General features: G+C 43.2%; 1 protein-coding gene across 1 annotated transcript in view; it reads left to right on the forward strand.

The window, feature by feature from the left end:
- The window catches only part of KCP (kielin cysteine rich BMP regulator), a 183,197-nt gene that overhangs the window by 150,720 nt on the left and 9,119 nt on the right, over positions 1-23,358 (forward strand). Inside the window, exons 41-51 of the mRNA XM_077472046.1 lie at positions 5-178; positions 438-520; positions 623-743; positions 829-911; positions 996-1,095; positions 3,347-3,435; positions 5,925-6,027; positions 11,099-11,241; positions 12,940-13,112; positions 13,273-13,384; positions 15,603-15,704. Of these exons, the coding sequence (XP_077328172.1) occupies positions 5-178; positions 438-520; positions 623-743; positions 829-911; positions 996-1,095; positions 3,347-3,435; positions 5,925-6,027; positions 11,099-11,241; positions 12,940-13,112; positions 13,273-13,384; positions 15,603-15,704 (1,283 nt within the window). The remainder of the gene's footprint in view (positions 1-4; positions 179-437; positions 521-622; positions 744-828; positions 912-995; positions 1,096-3,346; positions 3,436-5,924; positions 6,028-11,098; positions 11,242-12,939; positions 13,113-13,272; positions 13,385-15,602; positions 15,705-23,358) is intronic.

The following is a 23,358-nucleotide window of genomic DNA, read 5'->3' on the forward strand; positions in this document are numbered from 1 at the left end:
ACAGGCTGTATTTACAATGGTCGGGAATATAAAGACCACAGCAACTGGATCTCCAGTGTTGACCGCTGCATGGCATGCATGTGTGTGGATGGTGTCACTACCTGCTCCAAGTTGCAGTGTATCACTTCTTGTAGCAGTCACATAACATTGCCTGGAGAGTGCTGTCCTCTGTGTGCAGGTATATACAGTATATATTCACCTTCTCGGGCTTTACCTTATGTAATATCTGAATGGTATTTCCTGCCTGATCTTTTCTCCTATCTAAAGCCGTATCTGTGTTTCTTGCACATGTGAGCTATATTTCTGGTTTATCTGTCATTATCTTTTTGATTTCTGGTAGTCTACATGCTCAACCTACCCTTTCCCTTGTATTTCCGCTCCATCTGTATATCATTTATATGGTCCTACTGTATAACTTTACCTGCAATTCCTTTTAGACTGCGTTGTTAATAAAAAGGTGTATGTTCCTGGGGACAGTTTCCATCCTTCTGATGATCCATGTGAGATCTGCACATGTGAGGTAAGAGATTAAAATTCTTGTATGTAAGAGTTAACTTATTAATAAATACCTCTGAAAGAAAATGGGTATATTATACCAATTAAGCTCCCATTCTCTGTATAGCGTTTACCAGATGGCCGCCAGTACAGACGTTGCAGCAGAAAGCAGTGCCCCAGCCTCGTTGATTGTCCCAAAAGTCAAATTTTGCCACCCGCTTTTGGCCAGTGCTGTGCCAGCTGTGCCCGTGAGTTGTAAATTCTAATCATCTCTAAGATGTTGAAGTAAAAAAAACATGAATTACGTGCATATTTAATTTACTCTGTTTTTAGAGGCTCTGAGCAACTGCACAGACTTACTGGTGGGAAGCGAGATACAGGCTATCAATGACCCCTGTTACACCTGCCAGTGCAAGGTACAATAAAATAAATTCTAGAGTCTGATTATTCTATGCTTATGTCTTTTTTCCTCACTTTTGTATTTTATGGTTTTGTTTTAGGACCTAACATGGGTGTGTGAACATAGACCCTGCCCAGTTCTCAGCTGCCCTCGTTCAGAACAGATCACACCGCCTGGTTCATGTTGCCCATTATGCACTGGTGAGACTTATTTTAGTGAGACTAAAACAGGGAAGGAGTGCATGTTCACCAAAAGGAAAAAGTCAATCATGATTTTTTTTAAATCTCTTGAATTTTTGACCCACGTAACCTAAACCTTTGCATTACTAAATATGTTATTATGGAAACTGGACTGTATTAGAATGTAACGATAACTTGGTTAGTTACTGTTAAATTCTGAAACATTTACTATGTATAAAAGGGCAGGTGTGCATAACTAGATTCTACAGCTTATATGGTGGTTGTAATAATATGGGGCACAATGTAATCATTTGTAAATTGTCCATAGACTAATAAACGTTTTCCCAACAACTGTAGTGTAAACCACAAACAAACAAAAGATTTCCCAGCACACTTACCAGCGAGCCTGCAAAACAACCAAATTGACCCTAACAGTTTATGTTAAAAACAGAGGTTTTTTTTTTACACACATTTGCAAATATATGCGCAAGCTGCAGTGCCTACATCAAGGGACCTCTGTATATACTGTGATCCTAACTCTAAAATTTACAGAGTCTCCATAGTAGGAGCACATCTAAAAATGGATATATTAAGGGCAGGTATGCCTGGAAGAAGCCCGCCCCTTCTTAAAGGCACAGGATGTACATGATGCTTAGCAAAAGCATCCCGTGCATTCCTGTACCTAATCCAACTAACTGTACTAAAAAGTGGCAACCACCCCAGCCCATAACTGGCCTTTGCAGCAAGGTGTATGTGGAAAGGCAACTCACATCACAAACAAACAAAAGATTTCCCAGCACACTTACCAGTCAGCCCGCAAAACAAACAAATTGACCCGGTCTAAAGCACCATACACACGATCAGATTTTCCGATGGGAAATGTTGGATGTCTGGCCGTTGGCGGAAAATCCCACCGTGTGTATGCTCCATTGTCGGACTTTCCGCCAACAAATGTTGGCTAACATGTCTTCAAATTTTCCACCAACAAAGTTGTGTTGTCGGATTTTCCGAACGTGTGTACACAAATCCGTCGGACAAAAGTCTAAAGTACAAACACGCATGCTCGGAAGCAAGGACGAGCCAGAAGCGAACTAGCATTCGTGATGGAGAATTAACATTCAAGACGTGGCAAATTAGGAAATCTCCAAATGCAGCACACGTTCTCTTCTTCTTTAATGGGATAATAATGAAGCTGCTTTGCTGGTGATACTGATGGAGTTATTGCAAACTAATTTTCAATGGCTTTTTTTTTCAAGATATCAAGAATAATATTATGTTTTTTTTTTGGGGGGGGGGGGGGGGGTTTGTGCAAGTTACTACAACACCATTATCCTGTAGTTTTTAAGAACAAAGATAAAACTATGTTGGTGTCCCTTGTCAATTTTACATTGTATTTTTAAAACTGTAACTGCCTATTCCCAAACTATCAAAATTTGACAATTTGAAGTAAAACTCATAGCCAAGTATTATTCTCCACATTTTTTTTTTATTGTGGATTAAAAAAATATATATATTAGACATGCTATCTGCCAATAGAACTTAACCAAAAAGTGCATTCTATGCATCAAAAATATAGAAAATATACCAAATCATTATTCAACCAAAAAAATAACGTCAAAGTAATAACTCCATGGCCAATAATAAATAACACTTTATCTCCTCCGATTCCACAACATGTGTGGTTGACGAACAGCCGTTCAGAAATTAACTGAAAAGCACAAACTGAAAAGTACTAAATGAAAAAAGTTAAAAGAAAAGCACATTTCAACACTCACCAAACTTCTACTAACACAAAATTAGCAGAAGGAGCCCAAAGGGTGGTGCTAAAGACCTGAAAAACCACGTAGTACGTCACTACATTTGTAATTGTTGGCCAACATTTGTGTGACCGTGTGTATGCAAGAGAAGTTTGAGCCAACACCCATCGGTCAAAATTTCACGGTTTTGTTGTCGGAAAGTCCGATCATGTGTATGAGACAACAGTTTATGTTAAAAACAGAGGGTTTTGGAAGCTTACTATTTGTGAATGTGTGAAAACAAAATCCTTTGTTTTTAGCGTTAACTGTTAGGGTCAATTTGGTTGTTTTGCCAGCTGGCTGGTAAGTATTCTGGAAAAATCTTTTGTTTGTTTGTGATGTGCATTGCCCTTCCATGTACACCATGCTGCAAAGGCCAGTTATAGGTTGGGGCGGTTGCCACTTTTTTTGTACAACTATAGTGCAAAACATTTTACAAGGCATTATTTTACTAACTTAGTGTCCTCCCTATACAGAATGTTTGGTTGAGCTTGAAGGACGACGGGTTTCAGATGGAGAGACTTGGGCAGACAGACAAAATCCATGTATCACCTGCACCTGTACAGTGAGTGGTGTTTATGTTGACATTTCATGGATATAGCATATAGTGTAGATATCTTAACAAGAACCTGCATAAAGCCGTTCTAATAGCGATGTTTGGTATGAAGCGTGTTTTTAAAAAAAAAATTGTTATTGTTTTGGTGTAGAAAATGTAAAACTTCCTGATTTCATCTCATCTTGAAAATAATTAGTTAAAAAGGAGCTAATGATTTATTGGTAGCTATGTTGATGTGCAGACAGCAGAATGTAAGGAAGGCAAATGGCACCAGCTTGCATCTCATAGGAGGGCAAATGTCATCAGTTACCATCTCCTGGCCTTCTGTGTACTGTAAAGTATGATGTAGCATTGACAAAGTATCCTTTCTTGTATGATTTTGTAAACATAGCATAAACTATTTAAAGAAAACCTTGTAAGAAAGAAATATGAGGGCTGCTACTTCTGATTTCCTTCTGAAAACACTTGTCTGACTGTTAGGCGGACCCCCTGAAGTTATCTGACCAGGAACAAGTTTGTAGATTTAGATAGTCAGAAGTTCTTATGTCGATACTTGTTTTAGGTCAGTGACTCAAAGAACTGAAGCTAATATGGTCAGCAAGACAGGCAGCCAGGCTTTCATATGGAGAGGGTAATAGCCTTCATGTTTCTCTCATGACAAATGTCCTTTAAAGTTTCAGTCTTCTGAAACTCATCATGGGTGGATGCTGATACATGAATTATCAACTTGCTGAATATCACTCGGGGACCTCAGAAGAAAATTTCCACTTTGATGTTCCAAGGTCTGCTCCTACCTAACATGGAGTATTACTCTTCTGGCTGCATTCTTTGTAGTAGACAATAAATTAAGCATTCAGCAGTGAGATCACTTGGAAATACAGCGGCAGATAGCAGATAGGGAGAGCTTACAAGATATTATTATTATTATTATACAGGTTTTATATAGCGCCAACAGTTTGCACAGCACTTTACAACATGAGGGCAGACATTACAGTTACATTACAATTTGGTACAAGAGGAATCAGAGGGCCCTGCTCGTTAGAGCTTACAATCTAAAAAGGAAGGGGCAATTGATACAAAAGGTAATAGCTGTGGGGGTGGGGGGGGGGTGAGCTCATGGAGGAAGTAAAACAGTGTTAGTTAGAAGCAGGATAGGCTTCTTGGAAGAGAAGGGTTTTCAGGGATCGTCTAAAAATGGATAGATTAGGGGACAGTCGGACAGATTGGGGTAGGGAGTTCCAAAGGATGGGAGAAGCTCTGGAGAAATCTTGGAGGTGAGCATGGGAGGAGGTGACAAGGGAGCTAGAGAGCAGGAGGTTATGGGATGACCGAAGAGAGCGGCTTGGTTGGTATTTTGGGACTAGGTTAGTGATGTAGCTGGGGCAGAGTTATGGATGGCTTTGTAAATTATTGTTAGTACTTTGAATTTTATTCAGTGCGTGAGTGGAAACCAGTGCAGGGATTGGCAGAGAGGGGTGGAGGACACTGAATGGCTGGTAAGGTGGATGAGTCTGGCAGCTGCATTCATTATGGACTGAAGGGGGGATAGTCTATGTAAAGATAATCCAATGAGGAGTTAGTTGCAGTAGTCGAGGCGAGAGATGACCAGGGAGTAAATTAGAAGCTTGGTGGTGTCATTAGTTAAAAAGGGGCGTATCTTCAAAGATCTCCCCACAAGAATCTTTGAGCAATATAAAACAATTGTTAATAATTCATCCCAATGGTAACTATCATACACCAAGATATTGATTTGGGTAGATTGGCCCTTTTAAAGAACCTATGAATTATCAAAAAGCAATATTTTGCACCTGTGCTACTCTTATGCTAGGTTCTTATCTATCTGTGTCCACTGTTGTTGGTTTTTTCATCTGTCTTTTAACATGCATTGTACACTCCACACGGATGTGAACCGTCTAATTGGATTCAATGCATTTTTATTACATGTGTTTTTGTGTGTTCCAAAATGCACATAAAAAGGCAAAGGTGATAACCAGGCCTTAGGCTTCATGCACTTTGACTTTGATTTCCTATGCCTAAAGTAAAATCTCTGGTGCTATACTGAATGCAAAACTTAAACACCCATAAAATACATTATATGTGCAGATAAACACTGATGCTTGGAAGCACTGTCATTTACATGACTATGGCCAGGTACAGCCATTAATTTGCATGCTCCCCAGGCGAGGAAAGCATCGGGAGTCTTATGTTAGGCAAATAAAATGCGTGAAAATGTCCACGTGCTTGATCCCTTACTGTTCTATTTCTTTTCATACTTGAATGGTAAGTCTTTCTTCAGAGGGTGTACCTTGGCTCTGTGGGAACTGTTAAATGAAAAAATGTTCATACAATTCTTTTTGTAAAAGTTATGAGATTGTAGTGAGTCTATCTCTCTAGAAATGATTGATTCCTATAGTGAACAGTCAAATGTATGGACAAAATTCTAGGAATATCTGTCTGTAATATCTACATTAGTTTTTGAAATACTTTGTTTTTCACAGCTGGGGCATGTTGACTGCCAGATACAAGAGTGCCGTCCTATACAGTGCCAGCAAGGTGAACTAAAAGTGCGGACACCTGGAACTTGCTGCCATGTTTGTCAGGGTGAGTTGGCTGTTTGTTTCAATCTTTCATGGGACTTTAATAATGGACTACTGCATTTATCTCTGTTTATAATGGTAGTCATTAAAAATGTAATGGTACGCAGCACTAGAAATATAGTATTACAAATAAAAGTCCATAATGTTTGTAATAAGGTCCTTATTCAGGGGAAAAAGCTGGAATCACCCACAGTGTAGACAGAAATACAAATTAGGTAAATACGGACTTATGCTCCACCGAACATTAACACACCAGGCCTCTTACCAAAAAGAATGGACCTCTGATTATTTGGTGAGACTACAAGACCCAGCCATCTGTGATGTCCATTAATGGTTTTGTGGCTCTGTGGATTTATCATGCCTATTTTACCACCTGTGATTAAGTGGTCCATTCTTTTGGTAAGAGGCCTGGTGTGTTGATGTTCGGTGGAGGATAAGTCCATATTCACCTAATTTGTATTTCTGTCTACACTGTGGGTGATTCCAGCTTTTTCCCCTGAATCAGGACCTTATTACAAACATTATGGACTTTTTTGTAATACTATATTTCTAGCGCTGCGTACCATTACATTTTTTATGTTTCTCATTGTTACCATACAATTTATGTCAGCTGCTTCATTACCGTTACTAGCGTAGTGATTAATCTTGAATTTATTGTTTGTTTAACCACTTCCCGACCAGCGCACGACGATGTACGTCGACAGAATGGCACGGGCAGGCATATTGGCGTACATGTACGTCCAATATTCGTTGCCGCGCTGGTCGGGACCCCCGTGAGTCCGGCCGCGGGACCCGCGGACTCAATCGCCGCGGGCATCCCCGCGATCGTCTCACGGAGCGGCCGAATGGAGGAAATGCTGTATAAACAACATTTTCCCATTCTGCCTAGCAACTAGTGACGCTGATCTCTGCTCCATGTGATTGGAGCAGAGATCAGTGTACACTAAATGAAAGCCCAACCCCCCCACAGTTAGTAACACACCCCTAGGAACACTTAACCCCTACACTGCCACCCACTGGTTAACCCTTTCACTGCCAGTGTCATTTACACAGGAATCACTGCATTTATATAGCAGTGATTATTGTATAAATGACAATGGTCCCAAAAATGTGTCAAAAATGTCCGATGGGTCCCCGACAATGTCGCAGTCACAATAAAAATCGCAGATCGCCGCCATTACTAGTAAAAAAAAAAATAATAAAAAATTATTAATAAAAATGCTATAAAACTATCCCTATTTTGTAAACGCTATAACTTTTGCGCAAACCAATCAATAATCGCTTATTGCGATTTTTTTTACCAAAAATATGTAGAAGAATACGTATCGGCCTAAATTGAGGGAAAAAAAAGTTTTTTTATATATTTTTGGGGGATATTTATTATAACAAAAAGTAAAAAATAATGCGTTTTTTTCAAAATTGTCGCTCTATTTTTGTTTATAGCGCAAAAAATAAAAACCGCAGGGGTGATCAAATACCACCAAAAGAAAGCTCTATTTGTGGGAAAAAAAGGACGTAAATTTTGTTTGGGAGCCACGTCGCACGACCACGCAATTGTCAGTTAAAGCGACGCAGTGCCGAATCGCAAAAAGTGGTCTGGTCTTTGACCAGCAAATTGGTCCGGTCTGAAAGTGGTTAATGGTAGTCATTGTTAGTAAAGCAGAAAGTGAGAGGAAATACAAAATGTTACACTTGTCACCAGAACAAGAGGTAAAGGTAAATTTTTCAATGAGGAGACCTGTTCTGGAGACTGCTGTCTAAAACTGAAAGTTTATATGCTTTGTAGAGATTTTCTCTCACTTTCTGTTGTGCTTCCAGGACAGGGAGTGAAGGAAGATCTCCCCAATGGGAAACTGACAGCAAATAATGAACAAACCAGATTTTAACACATCCACATTCTATCCCAAATAAAAAAAGTTTGGACTATACACTTTAAAAAAAATGACATACAGAGTCTGTCATTAATTTTCTCTGTTTGAAAATGCTAGCCGTCTGCCATTTGGCTACAGTGCTCTTTGGGTCACTGACCAGGGACAAGGATTAGGTTTTATAAATCAAATCTGAATTCACTTGCTACATGCTTGCTCTGGGCCTGGGATTTGGAAAATTCTAAAGCCAGAATACCCAAGAAACTAGGATTGTAAGAAGGAGGTCAGCAAAAGAAACCTCCACATTTCTCTTGTGGAAGGTGTTCTTTATAAGCCTTTTGGCTAGCTGTTTGCATGGCTTCGCTGGTATCAGTGAACAGAATTTTCATCACCACAGAGTGGCACTGTGGATACGGAGATATAGTATATAATGCCACGTCCCGATAAATTGGATTATTGGTGACAAACATTAAAACATACATTTGAATGAAGAAGGGGGAGATAGATGAAGGGGACTGGAGGGTAACCAACCCCCGGGACTTTCTTAACGGTACCAAATATATATAAACAAGAATAAAATCAATAGAATTTTATTTAATGTACAAAAGACATTTCTCACATAGGACCAACAATTATGTCCATATATAAAAAAATGACAAATACAAAAGCTAATACAAAAGCTCGTATAACTCCACAGATTACCACATTTCTTTCTTTTTGTAAATAATTAAGCCTGCATTGTTTCTTTCCTACATGTTTCGCTCTCTTGAGCTTCCTCAGGACAATTGCAGCATATGACAGTACGTGGAAAACTGAAAATATACAAAACATAAGACATAAACATTCAATACATATGTAAAAACCCAGGGGGACATCTAAAGTGTCTTCCCATTGGTCTAACACAGTCAGTTGAATAGATCTGGTAGTATATTCATTCCGATCGCTTTTCTACCCAGAAAGGAATGAATTGACTACCTTGGCAGTAATGAAAAAACAGGACATAATTGAAATAAATTTAGAATAGATCATTACTTGATTGATTAAGAACAGACGCTCACTTGTTAACGGTGGCCTCCTACATTCATTGCATAGACTAATACTGGTATAATTCACCAATTCGGCGATTATAAATTCAGTTGCAAACAAACAAAAGATGAAAATAAAATAAAGAAAAAAAATAAATATATAAGTAAAAATATAAATAAATATAAAAAACAACAAAACACAAGAGAATCTTACCCCATAAGGTTTGTGAGTTAGTATGATACAAAATCGTTGTTGGTGGATAATAAAATAGCTTAGACGAGAAGATTTTTCCTTTTTGTCCACCAGGACAGGTGGAATATGGTGAAAGCAGCGCTAGTAATCCCCAGTGTTCTCCATGAGTCTGCAGAGGCGCGAGAGAATTGTATATTATAATTAAGCCATTGGGGTATAACACCCTTATGGCAAAAGGTCAGTAGTAAAAAGACCAACATACCTGGACTAAGCCCAGAAATGGCTGGAATGGAACCAGTTTGATATTGTCAATGCCCGCAGATTGCTTGTATCGCCAGAAGGAAAATAGAAAATGCGTAAAGTGCTGATCTATAGATCAAAAAATAGAAAGCAAAAGCCACCTTCTTAATATTACTACATCCCTACTTCAAAGGCATGAGTCAAATACGTCTGGTTAGGACCGAACGGATCATCCGATCACAGGTCCCATCCAGAGCTGTGGTGTTCTTACCTGTTGCGAAGTAAAGTAACTCCTCTGGAGATGGGTTTGGTTGTTTCGCCGTTGGAGAACAAACCCGCACGTCCTCTCCCGTCGCTTGCCTCATCAGCATTGACGGGACCGGCATTCTTATCTCGCGCCTCCAGCGGGGCACATCTATAGCGAAAACCTAATGACTGCGCGTACGTTCCGTATTGCGCATGCACGGAAGACGTGAAACACATTCGTACCGTGCCTCGGACATTTTGATATCTGGCCGAAGTCAGGAAATTTGCCAGCAGTTGTTTAATCCTATACCCGCATTGTTCATTGAACCAGACGTTCGTTGAAAGCAGGTAACTTATAGTAAAACTGGGCACTCTGCCCTAATCTTGTTTGACAAATAGTAAAGGCAAGTTACAGGTCTATATGTAAATATGTAAATATGTAAATGTACGGGGAAGAGGGGAGTGGCCCAATATAATCGCCAGTCCCCAACTCATCCCCGATTATTCAATGGTGGCTAAAAAAGAAAGCCACAAGAATTGTTAGCAACTAATAGGCAAATAAGGACTTCGCATTTAAAGAAACGGGGCGGGTTGACCAGGCCCATAACTGGTTTGAATGGGTTAAAGGTCCGACCCGCCCCGGGGTGCCCGTACAGACTGAAAACAGAGGACACAAAAAGGATCACCTATCGCATATATAATATTCACCATAGTCATTTAAATGTATCGATATGAACAAAGAGGTATTCAACATACATGTATATTCATATACGTATTTATTATATTGTTACACCTCCCAGGGGAAAAAAAAAAAAAAAAGGAAGGAATTTCTCTCAAATCCTAAAATCTAAAGAAAAGGTTTAAAACTAATGGCATCAGTGAGTCCAGGCGATCGAGTGGCTTCCAAATTAAATATCCATCGGGTCTCTCGTTGCAAGAGAGTGTGGTTATAATCACCACCTCTCTCTCCCGGAGGGACATATTCCAATGGAAAAAAATGCATGAGGCTATCATTGAAATGATGATATAAACCGAAGTGTCGGCTAATTGGGGTTTCCATCTTCTTCCCCCGCACCAGGGACACATGATCCCTGATGCGGTGGAAGAAGGGCCGTTTTGTCTTTCCCACATAGAAAGCATTGCATTGACAGATCATGATGTACACCACTCCCATTGATTGGCATGTCACAGCGAATTTGGGCCTAAAAAATGACCGTTGGGTAGGCGTATAGATCCTGATGCATGTAAATATCTACAGAACCCACATTTGTGGCAAGGGGCACATCCTGTTTTTTTCCGCCCTATTGTCAGAGGCGGAGAAAAGTGGCTTTGTACTAAGGAATCCTTGAGAGATCGTGATCTCCTGTAGGTGATGCCTGGATATTCTGGGAGATATTTAGGTAAGAGTGGGTCCCCTTTCAGGAGATACCAGTATCTCTGAAGGACTCCTCTTATTTGCAAATATAAATATATATATTAAAACATACATCTTTCTCTTTGCAGCTTCAGCTGTATCCTGTCTGTATCAAGGCCAGAGGTACTTATCTAATGAGCATTGGCAGGTGAATGAGTGTACAACCTGTACATGTGTTTCTGGGGAGGTGCACTGCCACAGTGAGAGGTGTCCACAAGTATCCTGTACTGCTGTGAGTTACAATGAATTATATCATATGTTTTCTATAATGTCAGATCTACTTACTACAGAGATGTAAAGCTATTCCTCATACAATATCTATTTCCTGATGATTATTTAGCAAGCTTTTATTCAAATTAGATTTAAACCGAGTCTGTAAAAACTTGTATAATCATTACCGTATAAATGAGATTTCTAATCAGTTTCCATTCTTTTAAATATACAGCTTTGTTTAAAATATGTGCTGATCCTGCCACAAAGGTCCTTGTTCAGGCACTTCCTTTAATAGAGTTAAAATGGTTTGTACACGTCTCTGAATTGCTCTCCGTTGTTGTCATCCTATCACATACATTCTTGGTGGAGACTCAAGGGGGGGGGGGGGGGTGGTGGTGGGAATTAGATTTACTAAAACTTCAGAGGGCAAAAATCTGGTGCAACTCTGCATAGAAACCAATCAGCTTCTAGGTTTGAGCATAGGTTCACACTGAAGGAGGCTTTGAAATTATGCGAGTTTAGCTGAACTCGCACAATTTCAAACCCGCATTTCAGTCTGACTTCAGGAGTCATTTCAGAGACATCTGTGTGGGTTCCTGCACAGATGTCTATTGAAATTGTAGTGCAGGAACTACTTTTGGGAACCGGTGCAGCACCGCAAAGTCATCGTCACACCGATTCGGATGGTGCCGTTGCCAGCAATAGGTGGCGATTTGACTTACATGTCAAAATGGCCCCATGTGAACGTGGGCTTACTGTCAAAGCTTAAAGAGGAGGTAAAGGCACTGACATTAAAAAATAAAAAATAAAAATGCAACCTGCAAGGCAAAGGCATATGAGCTAGTATGCATAGCATACTAGCTCATTATGAATAACTTACTTGAGAACAAAGCCCCCGAAGTGGTCCTCCTTCTTCATCTTCACCGCAGCCATGTATCCCGGAGTGTCTTCCGGGTCTCGCTGCTCCGGTGCTGTGATTCGCTGGAGCCGCGATGAGGTCACTCCTGCGCATGCACACAGGAGTCGCCATGAGCGGCATATCGCCGTTATCTGCGGCGTCCTCAGTGCGCCTGCGTGCCTGTCTTTTTGTAAATATCTCCTAAACTGTGTAGGTTTAGGAGATATTTCTTGGAGAAATCAAGATTAAGGCTTACCTGTAGGTCAAAGTGGTTTGTAAGGGTTTACAACCGCTTTAAGTGAACAAGCTGAAGTTAGAAACTGATTGGCTACCATGCACAACTGCACCAGATTCTGGGTGCTTCATTTTTGTAAATCTTCCCAAAAGTGTCTGTTCCCACACTCAATACACAGTTGTCACCACAGCTGTTGTATGCACATTGACAGGAAGAAGCAGCACTGAGATGGAAAAGAGGATGAAAAAAAATAAAAACTTTTTTCTTCAAATTTTTTTTTTTAAAAAGACAATTGTTTATTATACACAGTGCTTTAGTAAACTAAATGTCATCCAATTAGGATCTAAATCGACATAAAATATACTGTATGTAGATAGGTTCTTGGTTACAAAGGACATATACTGGAATCCAGGACATTACAAAAAAACAAATATATGTGCATATAGACAGTGAAATATTCAGTATATTTTGTGTTTTATTCACAGGGACAGTAATAAAATATTATTTTAGCAGAAAATGTGAAGCCTGATTGACAGCTGTGTATTTTCATTAGTATATATCAGGTGTTATTCTGCCTTTTTCAGGATGAGACACCAGCTCTGATCCCTGGCATGTGCTGTCCACACTGCATACCTCGCCCAGCCACCTGCATTGCATTTGGAGACCCACATTATAGGACCTTTGATGGTAAAATGTACCATTTCCAAGGCAGCTGTACCTATGTCTTCAGTGAAGACTGTGAAGGAGGAGACTTCAGGTGAGGATCCTTCAAATCAGGAGCAGAGCAAGTGTTAGAGGAAGACTGGTTTGTATGCCCAGTCTGTTTCTGCCACTGCCTTAAACATTATATGATTTGTATAATGTATTATGTGTTTATTGCTTCTGAAGACCTTTCCAATCCTTTTGATTCCTTTTAGTATTCATGTGACAAATGATGACCGTGGACAACGCGGAGTATCGTGGACAAAAGAAGTGACTGTGTTGATTGGGGATGCTGTGGTCCAGCTCCTACAGGACTGGGTAGTTGTGGTGAGTAGGGCATCTGTATTCATGTCTGTGCCATCTTAAATGGGATATCTAGATAAAATCACAACAAAAACGGAAAATTGTATCAAATGCTTACCGTCATTTTTCTTTTCCTGACGCCAAACCATGGCAGCATACTAGTGATAGAGCTCCTCCTCTTGACCACTCCCTCAGGACCAGTGAATAGCATAAATGAAAGGCCTAGTTGGGCCCCACCCTATTCTCTGTAATTAGCTACATACTGAAACGTACAAGGGTGGGACCATATGCTGCCATGGTTTGGTGTCAGGAAAGGAAAATTACGGTAAGCATTTGATACAATTTTCCGTTTTCCTGATGTCAGCATGGCAGCATACTAGTGATAAATAACTAGCTGACAGGGTGGGATCTACTTTTCAAACCAATCTTCTAATTAGGATGAGACAGAGGACTGAATAGTCCTTCTTACAAAGTCCCCCGATGACAAGGCCCCCGGGTCTATTCCGTCAAGTAGGAATGTTGGAACGACCATGATACCCCTCTACAGATAAGTACCATAGATTTTCTTGAATGTGCTGCCTATGAGGCTTCAACCTCTCTGGTAGAGTGCTCTGCCGCCGCTGACAGAGGCTTGTGACCCTCTAGTCCTTTATGCACAACCAAGCATGCTAGGATCCAGGCAGTAACCTCTTTCCCTTGATGATTCCCAGCTGGACTGACAAAAGGTTTATTAAGATGACCTGAAGTGGACAATTGTGGACAGATACTACTTTAAAGTTCTGAAAATGAACAGTACATGTGACTTTCCTGTGTGATGTTCTGGAAAGTTAGGCAATGTCCAGCTGTCTTTTAAATAGAAGGCTGTTGCCTGATCCCCTACAATACATACATGTATTTACATACACCCACACACATATACATACATACTCATATGTATACTCATATGTATACTCACACATCCACATACATTTTTTTTAACATGTATATTCGTATACACACACCCATATCACATATGCATACATACATATACACACACTGAGCTCTATCACTAGTATGCTGCCATGTTGGTGTCAGGAAAATTGATTTAAAAGGTTTATTCAGTTTACTTTACTAAGAGTACAAATATATTGTTTTATGCAACAAGTGTAATTACCTGACTTTTTCTGAATATTAGCCTTCTTTAATATCATGTATAATGTACAAAAGAGCTTAGACAAGGATTGAAAATGCAAGTGGTAAAACTCCAGGCTCTGCAGCACTGTACATTTGCTGACAGTAAACATGCTGACAGGAGGAGAAAACAGCATGATTATGTTTTTTTATTATTGTAGTGCTTCTGGTGGGATTTATTCTTTTCTATTTGCTGTGGTGGTCAATGGTATAAAAAGTGATAGTAAATACAGAATTTTTGAGTTGACACAGGGACAGGAAATGAGGAAAGATATTCAAATGGGAACACCTGTTCTGGTTACAGCTGCCTAAATGGGGATTTCCTTTTGGTTTTGAGAGAATTCCTTTAAAAGGTAATGTCTCCCCTTACCTTTTCTTCTGTGAACAACTCTAAAACTAGATTTCCCTTCATTTCTATATTGGTGACAGCAGTCATCTGGACAAACATAATGGTGGCTCTCCCCAAAGAGAAATATTAAAAAAACTTGACAAAAGGTGTTACCTTTCCCCGTGCCAACCAGATCTAAGAGAGACTAAAGCTTCGTACACATGATCGGATTTTCCGCAGACAAAACCTCACTTTTGACGAAGGCGAATTGTGGAGAATAATACTTGGCTTTACTTCAAATGACAGTTTGGGAGTAGGCAGTTACAGTTAAAAAAATACAATATGTAAAATTGACAAGGACACCAACATAGTTGTATCTTTGAGCTTAAAAACCACAGAATAATGCTGTTGTGGTAACTTGCCCAAAAAAGAAAAAAAAAAGAAAGCATAATATTATTCTTGATATCACTAGAAAAAAAAAACCTTTGAAACTTCGGATTTTTCCTCGAACAATCTGTCTTCACTCATTTCCTTTTGGAAAATCCCGATTGTGTGTACGTGGCTTAAGAGACACAACATAAAGCAGAGAGCTAGGAGAGTATAATCTACCATTTTCATTTTGTAACATCATAAAGCTAAATATATTTCCATTGTGTTTGTATTTCTGTGTATAGATGAAAATTACATTAGTCAGCATTACCTGAATATTTTATTCTGTCAATTTACAACTATTTTCCTTTACAGGTAGATTACCAGACTGTAGAACTGCCATACTTGAAGGAACCATATATATACATTGAGAGGAAAACAAACACTATTCTGCTGAACAGTAACATTGGAGTTAAGGTATTTACCTTTTATTGGGAGTATTATTGTGTGCATATTGATGGCGTATCTATTTTATTCGAGATAGACAAAATATGATTTTGTGCACCTTTGTAATCCTTTTCTCTGATTCCATGAGGGACACAGCTTGATGATAATAGGCAACCTAAAATTATACGGCTGCCTTCAGGAGAAATGGGCACTATTCACTCAGAAAACTGAAGGCCTGCCAATTTGATGCTACAACTTCTCCCACCTGACACCTGCTCACTTGTAGTAAGCTAACCAAAGAGAAAACTATAGCATATGAGAGGTGGGAGCTTAATGAATCCAGAGATTTTACATTGAGGCCGCGTACACACGCGGGGACTGTCTGCCGAAACTAAGTTCGTCAAACAGTCCGCTCAAACTTTTGAATGAACGAACACGCCCACAGACGGCACTTTTTGAGCGGACAAATACGGCAAACTTTGTTCGTCGTACTAAATCCGCGCAACTTTTGAAATGAACGGACTCGCCCACACACGAGGCAACAGTCCGCTCATTTCGAGCGCGTGTGCAGGTAGGCGTTGCCCGCGACGGAGACGTCGCGGGCTCCGCCGCCTGGAATGTACTTAAAGGGGAACCCCAACGCCGAAAAAAATCGGCGTGGGGGTCCCCCCAAAGTCCACAACAGACCCTTGTCCGAGCACGCTACCCGGCCGGCCAGGAAAGGGGGGCGAGCGAGCGCGCCCCCCCTCCCGAGCCGTACCAGGCCGCGTGCCCTCAACATGGGGGGTGCCTTGGGGAAGGGGGGCCGCGCGGCCCCCCCACCCCAAAGCACCTTGTCCCCATGTTGATGAGGACAAGGGCCTCTTCCCGACAACCCTGGCCGTTGGTTGTCGGGGTCTGCGGGCGGGGGGCTTATCGGATTACGGGAGCCCCCTTTAATAAGGGGGCCCCCGGATACCGGCCCCCCACCCTATGTGAATGAGTATGGGGTACAATGTACCCCTACCCATTCACCTGTAAAATAAAAGTACCCAAAAAAAAAACACAACACACGAGATAAAATATTTTATTGCACAGCTCCGGGGGTCTTCCGTCTTCGGGGGTCTTCTCGCCGGACTCCTCCGCTATCTTCTTGTAGCTCTTTTGCTAGCGGAGGAGTCCGGCTTTCTTCCTCCCCGCCGCCGGCCTCTTCTCCCGACTTCGGGGGTCTTGTCCCCCTCTTCGGTTCTTCTGCCGGGCCACCGCGCCTTCTGATAGCTCTTTTGCAGGCGGTGGCCCGGTCTTCTGTCGCCGCCGCCTTCCGTTCTTCTTGTTCTTCTTCTCCAGGAGATGTTGACTCGACGCTCTCTCCGGCCGGAATGCCAGAGCCGCGCTGTGCGGCCACTTATATAGTGACAATGGGGCGGTGTCACATGGTATATGTCACATGGGTTGGTCACATGGGTTGATGTCACATGGGGACTATGACATCGTAAGGGGGCGGGGTCACCATGTGACCAACCCATGTGACATATACCATGTGACACCGCCCCATTGTCACTATATAAGTGGCCGCACAGCGCGGCTCTGGCATTCCGGCCGGAGAGAGCGACGTGTCAACATCTCCTGGAGAAGAAGAAGAAGAAGAACAAGAAGAAGAACGGAAGGCGACAGCGGCGACAGAAGACCGGGCCACCGCCTCTAAAAGAGCTATAAGAAGGCGCGGTGGCCCGGCAGAAGAACGGAAGGCGGCGGCGACAGAAGACCGGGCCACCGCCTGCAAAAGAGCTATCAGAAGGCGCGGTGGCCCGGCAGAAGAACCGAAGAGGGGGACAAGACCCCCGAAGTCGGGAGAAGAGGCCGGCGGCGGGGAGGAAGAAAGCCGGACTCCTCCGCTAGCAAAAGAGCTACAAGAAGATAGCGGAGGAGTCCGGCGAGAAGACCCCCGAAGACGGAAGACCCCCGGAGCTGTGCAATAAAATATTTTATCTCGTGTGTTGTGTTTTTTTTTTGGGTACTTTTATTTTACAGGTGAATGGGTAGGGGTACATTGTACCCCATACTCATTCACATAGGGTGGGGGGCCGGTATCCGGGGGCCCCCTTATTAAAGGGGGCTCCCGGATTCCGATAAGCCCCCCGCCCGCAGACCCCGACAACCAACGGCCAGGGTTGTCGGGAAGAGGCCCTTGTCCTCATCAACATGGGGACAAGGTGCTTTGGGGTGGGGGGGCCGCGTGGCCCCCCCTTCCCCAAAGCACCCCCCATGTTGAGGGCACTCGGCCTGGTATGGCTCGGGAGGGGGGGCGCGCTCGCTCGCCCCCCTTTCCTGGCCGGCCGGGTAGCGTGCTCGGACAAGGGTCTGTTGTGGACTTTGGGGGGACCCCCACGCCGATTTTTTTCGGCGTTGGGGTTCCCCTTTAAGTCCATACCAGGCGGCGGGGCCCGCGACGTCTCCCTCGCGGGCCCCGCCTACCTGGAGACGCGCTCGAAATGAGCAGACTTTCCTCCGAGCGGGAACAGTTTGCTCATTTCGAAAGTAGCCTACACACGGGCGGACTGTCCGCTCAAACCAAGTTTCAGCGGACAGTTTTTCGGAATTTCCGAAAAACTTTGTTCGTCAAACTGTCCGCTGAAACTGTCCGCTGAAGCCCCACACACGAGCGGACTGTCCGCTGAAACACTGTTCAGCGGACAAAGTTGAGCGAACAGTCCGCCCGTGTGTACGCGGCCTGAGGACCAAAAAAAGCATGCTTAGTGTATTGTCCTTTGAGGGACACAGCTGGATGATAATAAACAATGTAGGGAAGTCCAAAAGCAGTTCAAACTGAGGGGCAGGCATACAAAACAAACATGGGTGAACCAGCCCAGCGAGGAAAAAACAAAACAGATGGAAATCAAGGGCATTTACAAGTACTTCCACTTTTGCAGCCACATTGGGATAACGTCTACTTTATATTTATTACACATTCTGCCTCATATGCAGCATAACTTTGAAAAAAGTATTTAAAATTCTTCTCACCACCACTGTAGCTCACTGAAAAAGCATGTCAGGAGACTCATAGACTCACACCAAATAAGTCTTCCATATTCAATAAAACATCTTGTGGGAAGTAGATTTATGAGTTCTATGTATGGTCAGGACCACTGAATCTGATTTACCCCCGTCTCTTAGAACTTGGGTTTCAGCAGCCAGGCAATCAAAGACAGGGAACAAGAAGCAAAGTGTAAGATCAGACCCTAGGATAACAGATATGGCCTATCTGGTAGCAGTCACAAAGCATCCATTAACAGTTGAAATAGGATGGAGTACCACACTTTCTGATACCAATCTGGAGCTATGCAAATTACTGGAATGCCCACAGCCTTGATCCCTCAAAGTTGTTAAGGTTGTAGCTTCCGTGAAAGAAAGACATAAATCAGGAAATACTGATCCCATGTTTCCATCGGTGCATCTTCTGCATATGCTGTTGAGTCCTGCATCCTGAAGACAAATCTGTCCCATTTGTTGATGAACCAAAAAGCTAGCAGAGCCACATCCAACATCCCCAATGGCAGATATATGTCCTGGATAGCCTAAAGTAATGGTGGATGAATTGCTTAAATCTGTAGAATGTTGACTGAAAGCTATGAACCTTCCTTAGACAAGCAACTCTGAACAGACAGAAGGTTCTGAACAATGCCCAGACCCAAAAGACTGGAATTCATCTTAACATTCTTTCAATTTAACTGAAACAAAAACTTGCTCTCCAGCAATGGCAGGAACATAATCCACCATAACAGAGACATATTGGTTTAAGGATGCAATAAGATCTTCTTTTCAAGAGAAAGACTCTATGTGCCCTATACCATCACAGTTCTGGAGTAAAAATGAGCATACTGCTCTGCAGGGAAGACTGACATTGCAATTGACAAGTTGCTGAACATGATTCTTAGCCCTTGTACACATGGTCGGAGATTCCGACGGAATGTATCCAATCGGACCGTATTGTCGGATAATCCGACTATGTGTGGTCTCCATTAGGGATGAGCCGAACACCCCCCGGTTCGGGTCGCACCAGAACTTTCGAACGGACCCCAAATTCGAACGAACTTTAGAACCCCATTGAAGTCTATGGGACTCGAACGTTCGAAATTAAAAGTGCTCATTTTAACGGCTAATATGCAAGATACTGTCCTAAAAAGGGTTTGGGGACCTGGCTCCTGCCCCAGGGGACATGGGTCAATGCCTAAAATGTTTTTAAAAATGGCCGTTTTGGCGGGAGCACTGATTTTAATGACGATTAAAGTGAGAAAAAAAAAGTGAAATATTCCTTTAAATATGGTGCCTGGGGGTGTCTGTAGTATGCCTGTGAAGTGCCACGTGTTTCCCGTGTTTAGAACAGTCCCTGCACAAAATGACATTAAACGGAAATAAACCATTTAAAACTGCTTGCGGTTTTAATGTTATATCTGGTTCCTGCAATATGGTTGAAAATCATTGAGAAAAATGGCATGGGTAGCCCTCCCTGCCCATTACCAGCCTATTTGGGTCTTGTACCCATATTAAGGGGAACCCTGTACCCATATTAAAAAAAGGAAATGCGTGTGGCCCCCAGGCCCTATATACTCAGAACAGCAGTATACAGGCGGTGCAAACAAGACAGGGACTGTGTAGGTTTGTTGTGTTAAGTTGAATCTGTTTGTAATTTTCAACTGGTACATTTTTAAAGTGTAGCTCCAGTCAAAAAAACTATTTTTAAGCTTTTTGGAAAACATAGGGAAGGGTTATCACCCCTGTATAATTTGTTTTGTCGTCCATCTTTTTTCATCTCACTTGCTGTTGTCTCCTTCCGTTTGCAAGTAGGAGATGTTTGTAAATTGGATGTTTGAAAGTAGGGGCCTGCCCTATATGCTCTGCAGAAATGGTGGAACAAGGTGTTGGTTTTGCCACAACATTGTAAGCCCTCAAAGTGACTCTTGGTGGGCGCTGGAGCGCCCTGCTGTGAACGATTATATCAAGAATTGTAATTACATGCCATTGTTGAACAGTGGTAGAAAAATTGACCTTTGGTGGTTGTGGTGCTGGTGCCACAACACTATAAGTCCTCACCGTTACTCTGGGTGGGCACAGGAAGGGGCCCTCCTTCGAAATATTATATTTAAGAATTGTAATTACATGTCTCTGTTAAACAGGGGCAGAAAAATTTGGCCTTAGGCACTGCTGCTGGTGCCCCCACACTGCAACCTCTCCCATATACTCTAGTTTTATTGCAGGAATTAACCCTGCTGCAAAGCATTGCATCAAAAATTTTACTTAAACGCCCCTGTTAAACAGGGGCAGAAAAATTGGGCCTTAGGCACTGGTGCTTGTGCCACCACACTGCAACCTCTGCCATATACTCTAGTTTTATTGCAGGAATTAGCCCTGCTGCAAAGCATTGCATCAAAAATTGTAATTAAACGCCCCTGTTAAACAGGGGCAGAAAAATTGGGCCTTAGGCACTGGTGCTGGTGCCACCACACTGCAACCTCTCCCATATACTCTACTTTTATTGCAGGAATTAGCCCTGCTGCAAAGCATTGCATCAAAAATTGTACTTAAACGCCCCTGTTAAACAGGGGCATAAAAATTGGGCCTTAGGCACTGGTGCTGGTGCCACCACACTGCAACCTCTTCCATATACTCTAGTTTTATTGCAGGAATTAGCCCTGCTGCAAAGCATTGCATCAAAAATTGTAATTAAACGCCCCTGTTAAACAGGGGCAGAAAAATTGGGCCTTAGGCACTGGTGCTGGTGCCACCACCCTGCAACCTCTCCCATATACTCTTGTTTGATTGCAGGAATTAGCCCTGCTGCAAAGCATTGCATCAAAAATTGTACTTAAACGCCCCTGTTAAACAGGGGCAGAAAAATTGGGCTGATGGCATCAACCAGAACCAGAAATGTTCTTCCAACATATAAGCGGAGGAGGAAGAGGATAGACAATCAACATAACAGGACTCAGGACTCAGCATCAGCATAGGCAGTCTTGAAGGGATGTGATATTTCAAAAAAAAGTATTCTGTTACATCAGCTTCAGGTGCTTGGTAGCTGTGGGTGATCCAAGACTGATTCATCTTGATGAAGGTCAGTCGATCAACTGATTCGGTGGACAGGCGCACCCTGTGATCGGTAACAAAGCCACCAGCAGCACTGAAGGTGCGTTCTGAAAGAACGCTGGATGCAGGACAGGCCAGTAGCTCAATTGCATACTGTGCAAGCTCTGGCCAGTGATCCATCCTCAAGACCCAGTAAGCCAGAGGATTTTCGGTGGGAAAGGTGTCCAAGTCTGACCTTGCCCCTAGGTATTCCTGCACCATGTAAATCAGACCCTGGCGATGGGTGCTGGAACCGATCATACCTTGGGGCTGCGGACTAAAAAATTGTCTGAAAGCATCAGTCAGACGGCCACCTTCTCCACCGCTCCTTCTGACCGATGCCTCAGCAACACGTTGTCCAGGACCAGGAGTTTGTAACCTCCCAGTCTCTGGGAACGTGTTGCACAGACCTTTCTGCAAGGCCTCCCGGAGATGTCTCATCCTCTGCTCCCTCTGCGATGGCAAGATAAGTTCGGCAACCTTACCCTTGTACCGTGGATCAAGGAGAGTGGCCAGCCAGTAATGGTCCCTCTCCTTGATCCGAAGAATACGAGGATCCTTCCGCAGGCTTTGCAGGATCAGGGAGGCCATGCAGCGTAGGTTAGCTGAGGCATTCGGTCCGGAGTCCTCTGGGTCACTAAGGACAACATGATCCGCAGCTACCTCCTCCCAGCCACGTACAAGTCCACGTGTTTCTTGGGACTGTAAATTATCCCTACAAGACTGCTGCTGCTGCTGCTGATGCTGAGTGCCAGCCTCCACCTCCATGCTGACACAATCATCCTCCTCCTCCTCTTCCTCCTCCTCATCCTCTTCCTGTGTGATGGGTGGCACAGCAGGAACACTGTCTGGATAAAGGGGGCCTTGAGAGGCAAGGAAGTCCTCCTCTTCCTGCCTCTGTTCTGCCTCAAGTGCCCTGTCCATTATTCCATGCAGCGTATGCTCCAAGAGGTGGACAAGAGGTACAGTGTCACTGATGCATGCGCTGTCACTGCTCACCATCCTTGTGGCCTCCTCAAATGGTGACAGGACAGTGCATGCTCCCCTGACCCTGTCCTGGTGCCGTAGTGGCACAGGTACTCATTGATGGCCCTCTGCTGCGTGTGCAGCCGCTGCAGCATAGCCAACGTTGAGTTCCATCTGGTGGGCATGTCACATATAAGGCGGTTCTTGGGCAGGTTCAACTCCTTTTGGAGCTCAGCCAGCCGAGCACAGGCATTAAATGATAGGCGGAAATGCACACAGACTTTCCTGGCCTGCTTCAGGACATCCTGTAAGCCGGGGTACCTGCCCAAGAACCGCTGCACCACCAGGTTAAGGACGTGAGCTACACAGGGCACATGGGTCAGTTGTCCCTGTCGGAGGGCGGAGAGGAGGTTGGTGCCATTGTCACAAACCACCATTCCTGGCTTAAGCTGGCGTGGCGTCAACCACCTCTCGGCCTGCCCCTGCAGAGCTGACAAAACATCCGCCCCAGTGTGGCTCCTGTCCCCCAAACAAACCAGCACAAGCACGGCATGGCATCGTTTTGCCTGCGTACTTGCGTAGCCCCTGGAACGCCTACGAAGTACCGCTGGTTCTGAGG

This window comes from Lithobates pipiens, unplaced genomic scaffold, assembly GCF_037356315.1.
Source record: "Lithobates pipiens isolate NorthernLeopardFrog02 unplaced genomic scaffold, aLitPip1_a1.2 Scaffold_8, whole genome shotgun sequence".
In the NCBI taxonomy this organism is placed as follows: Eukaryota; Metazoa; Chordata; class Amphibia; order Anura; family Ranidae; genus Lithobates; species Lithobates pipiens.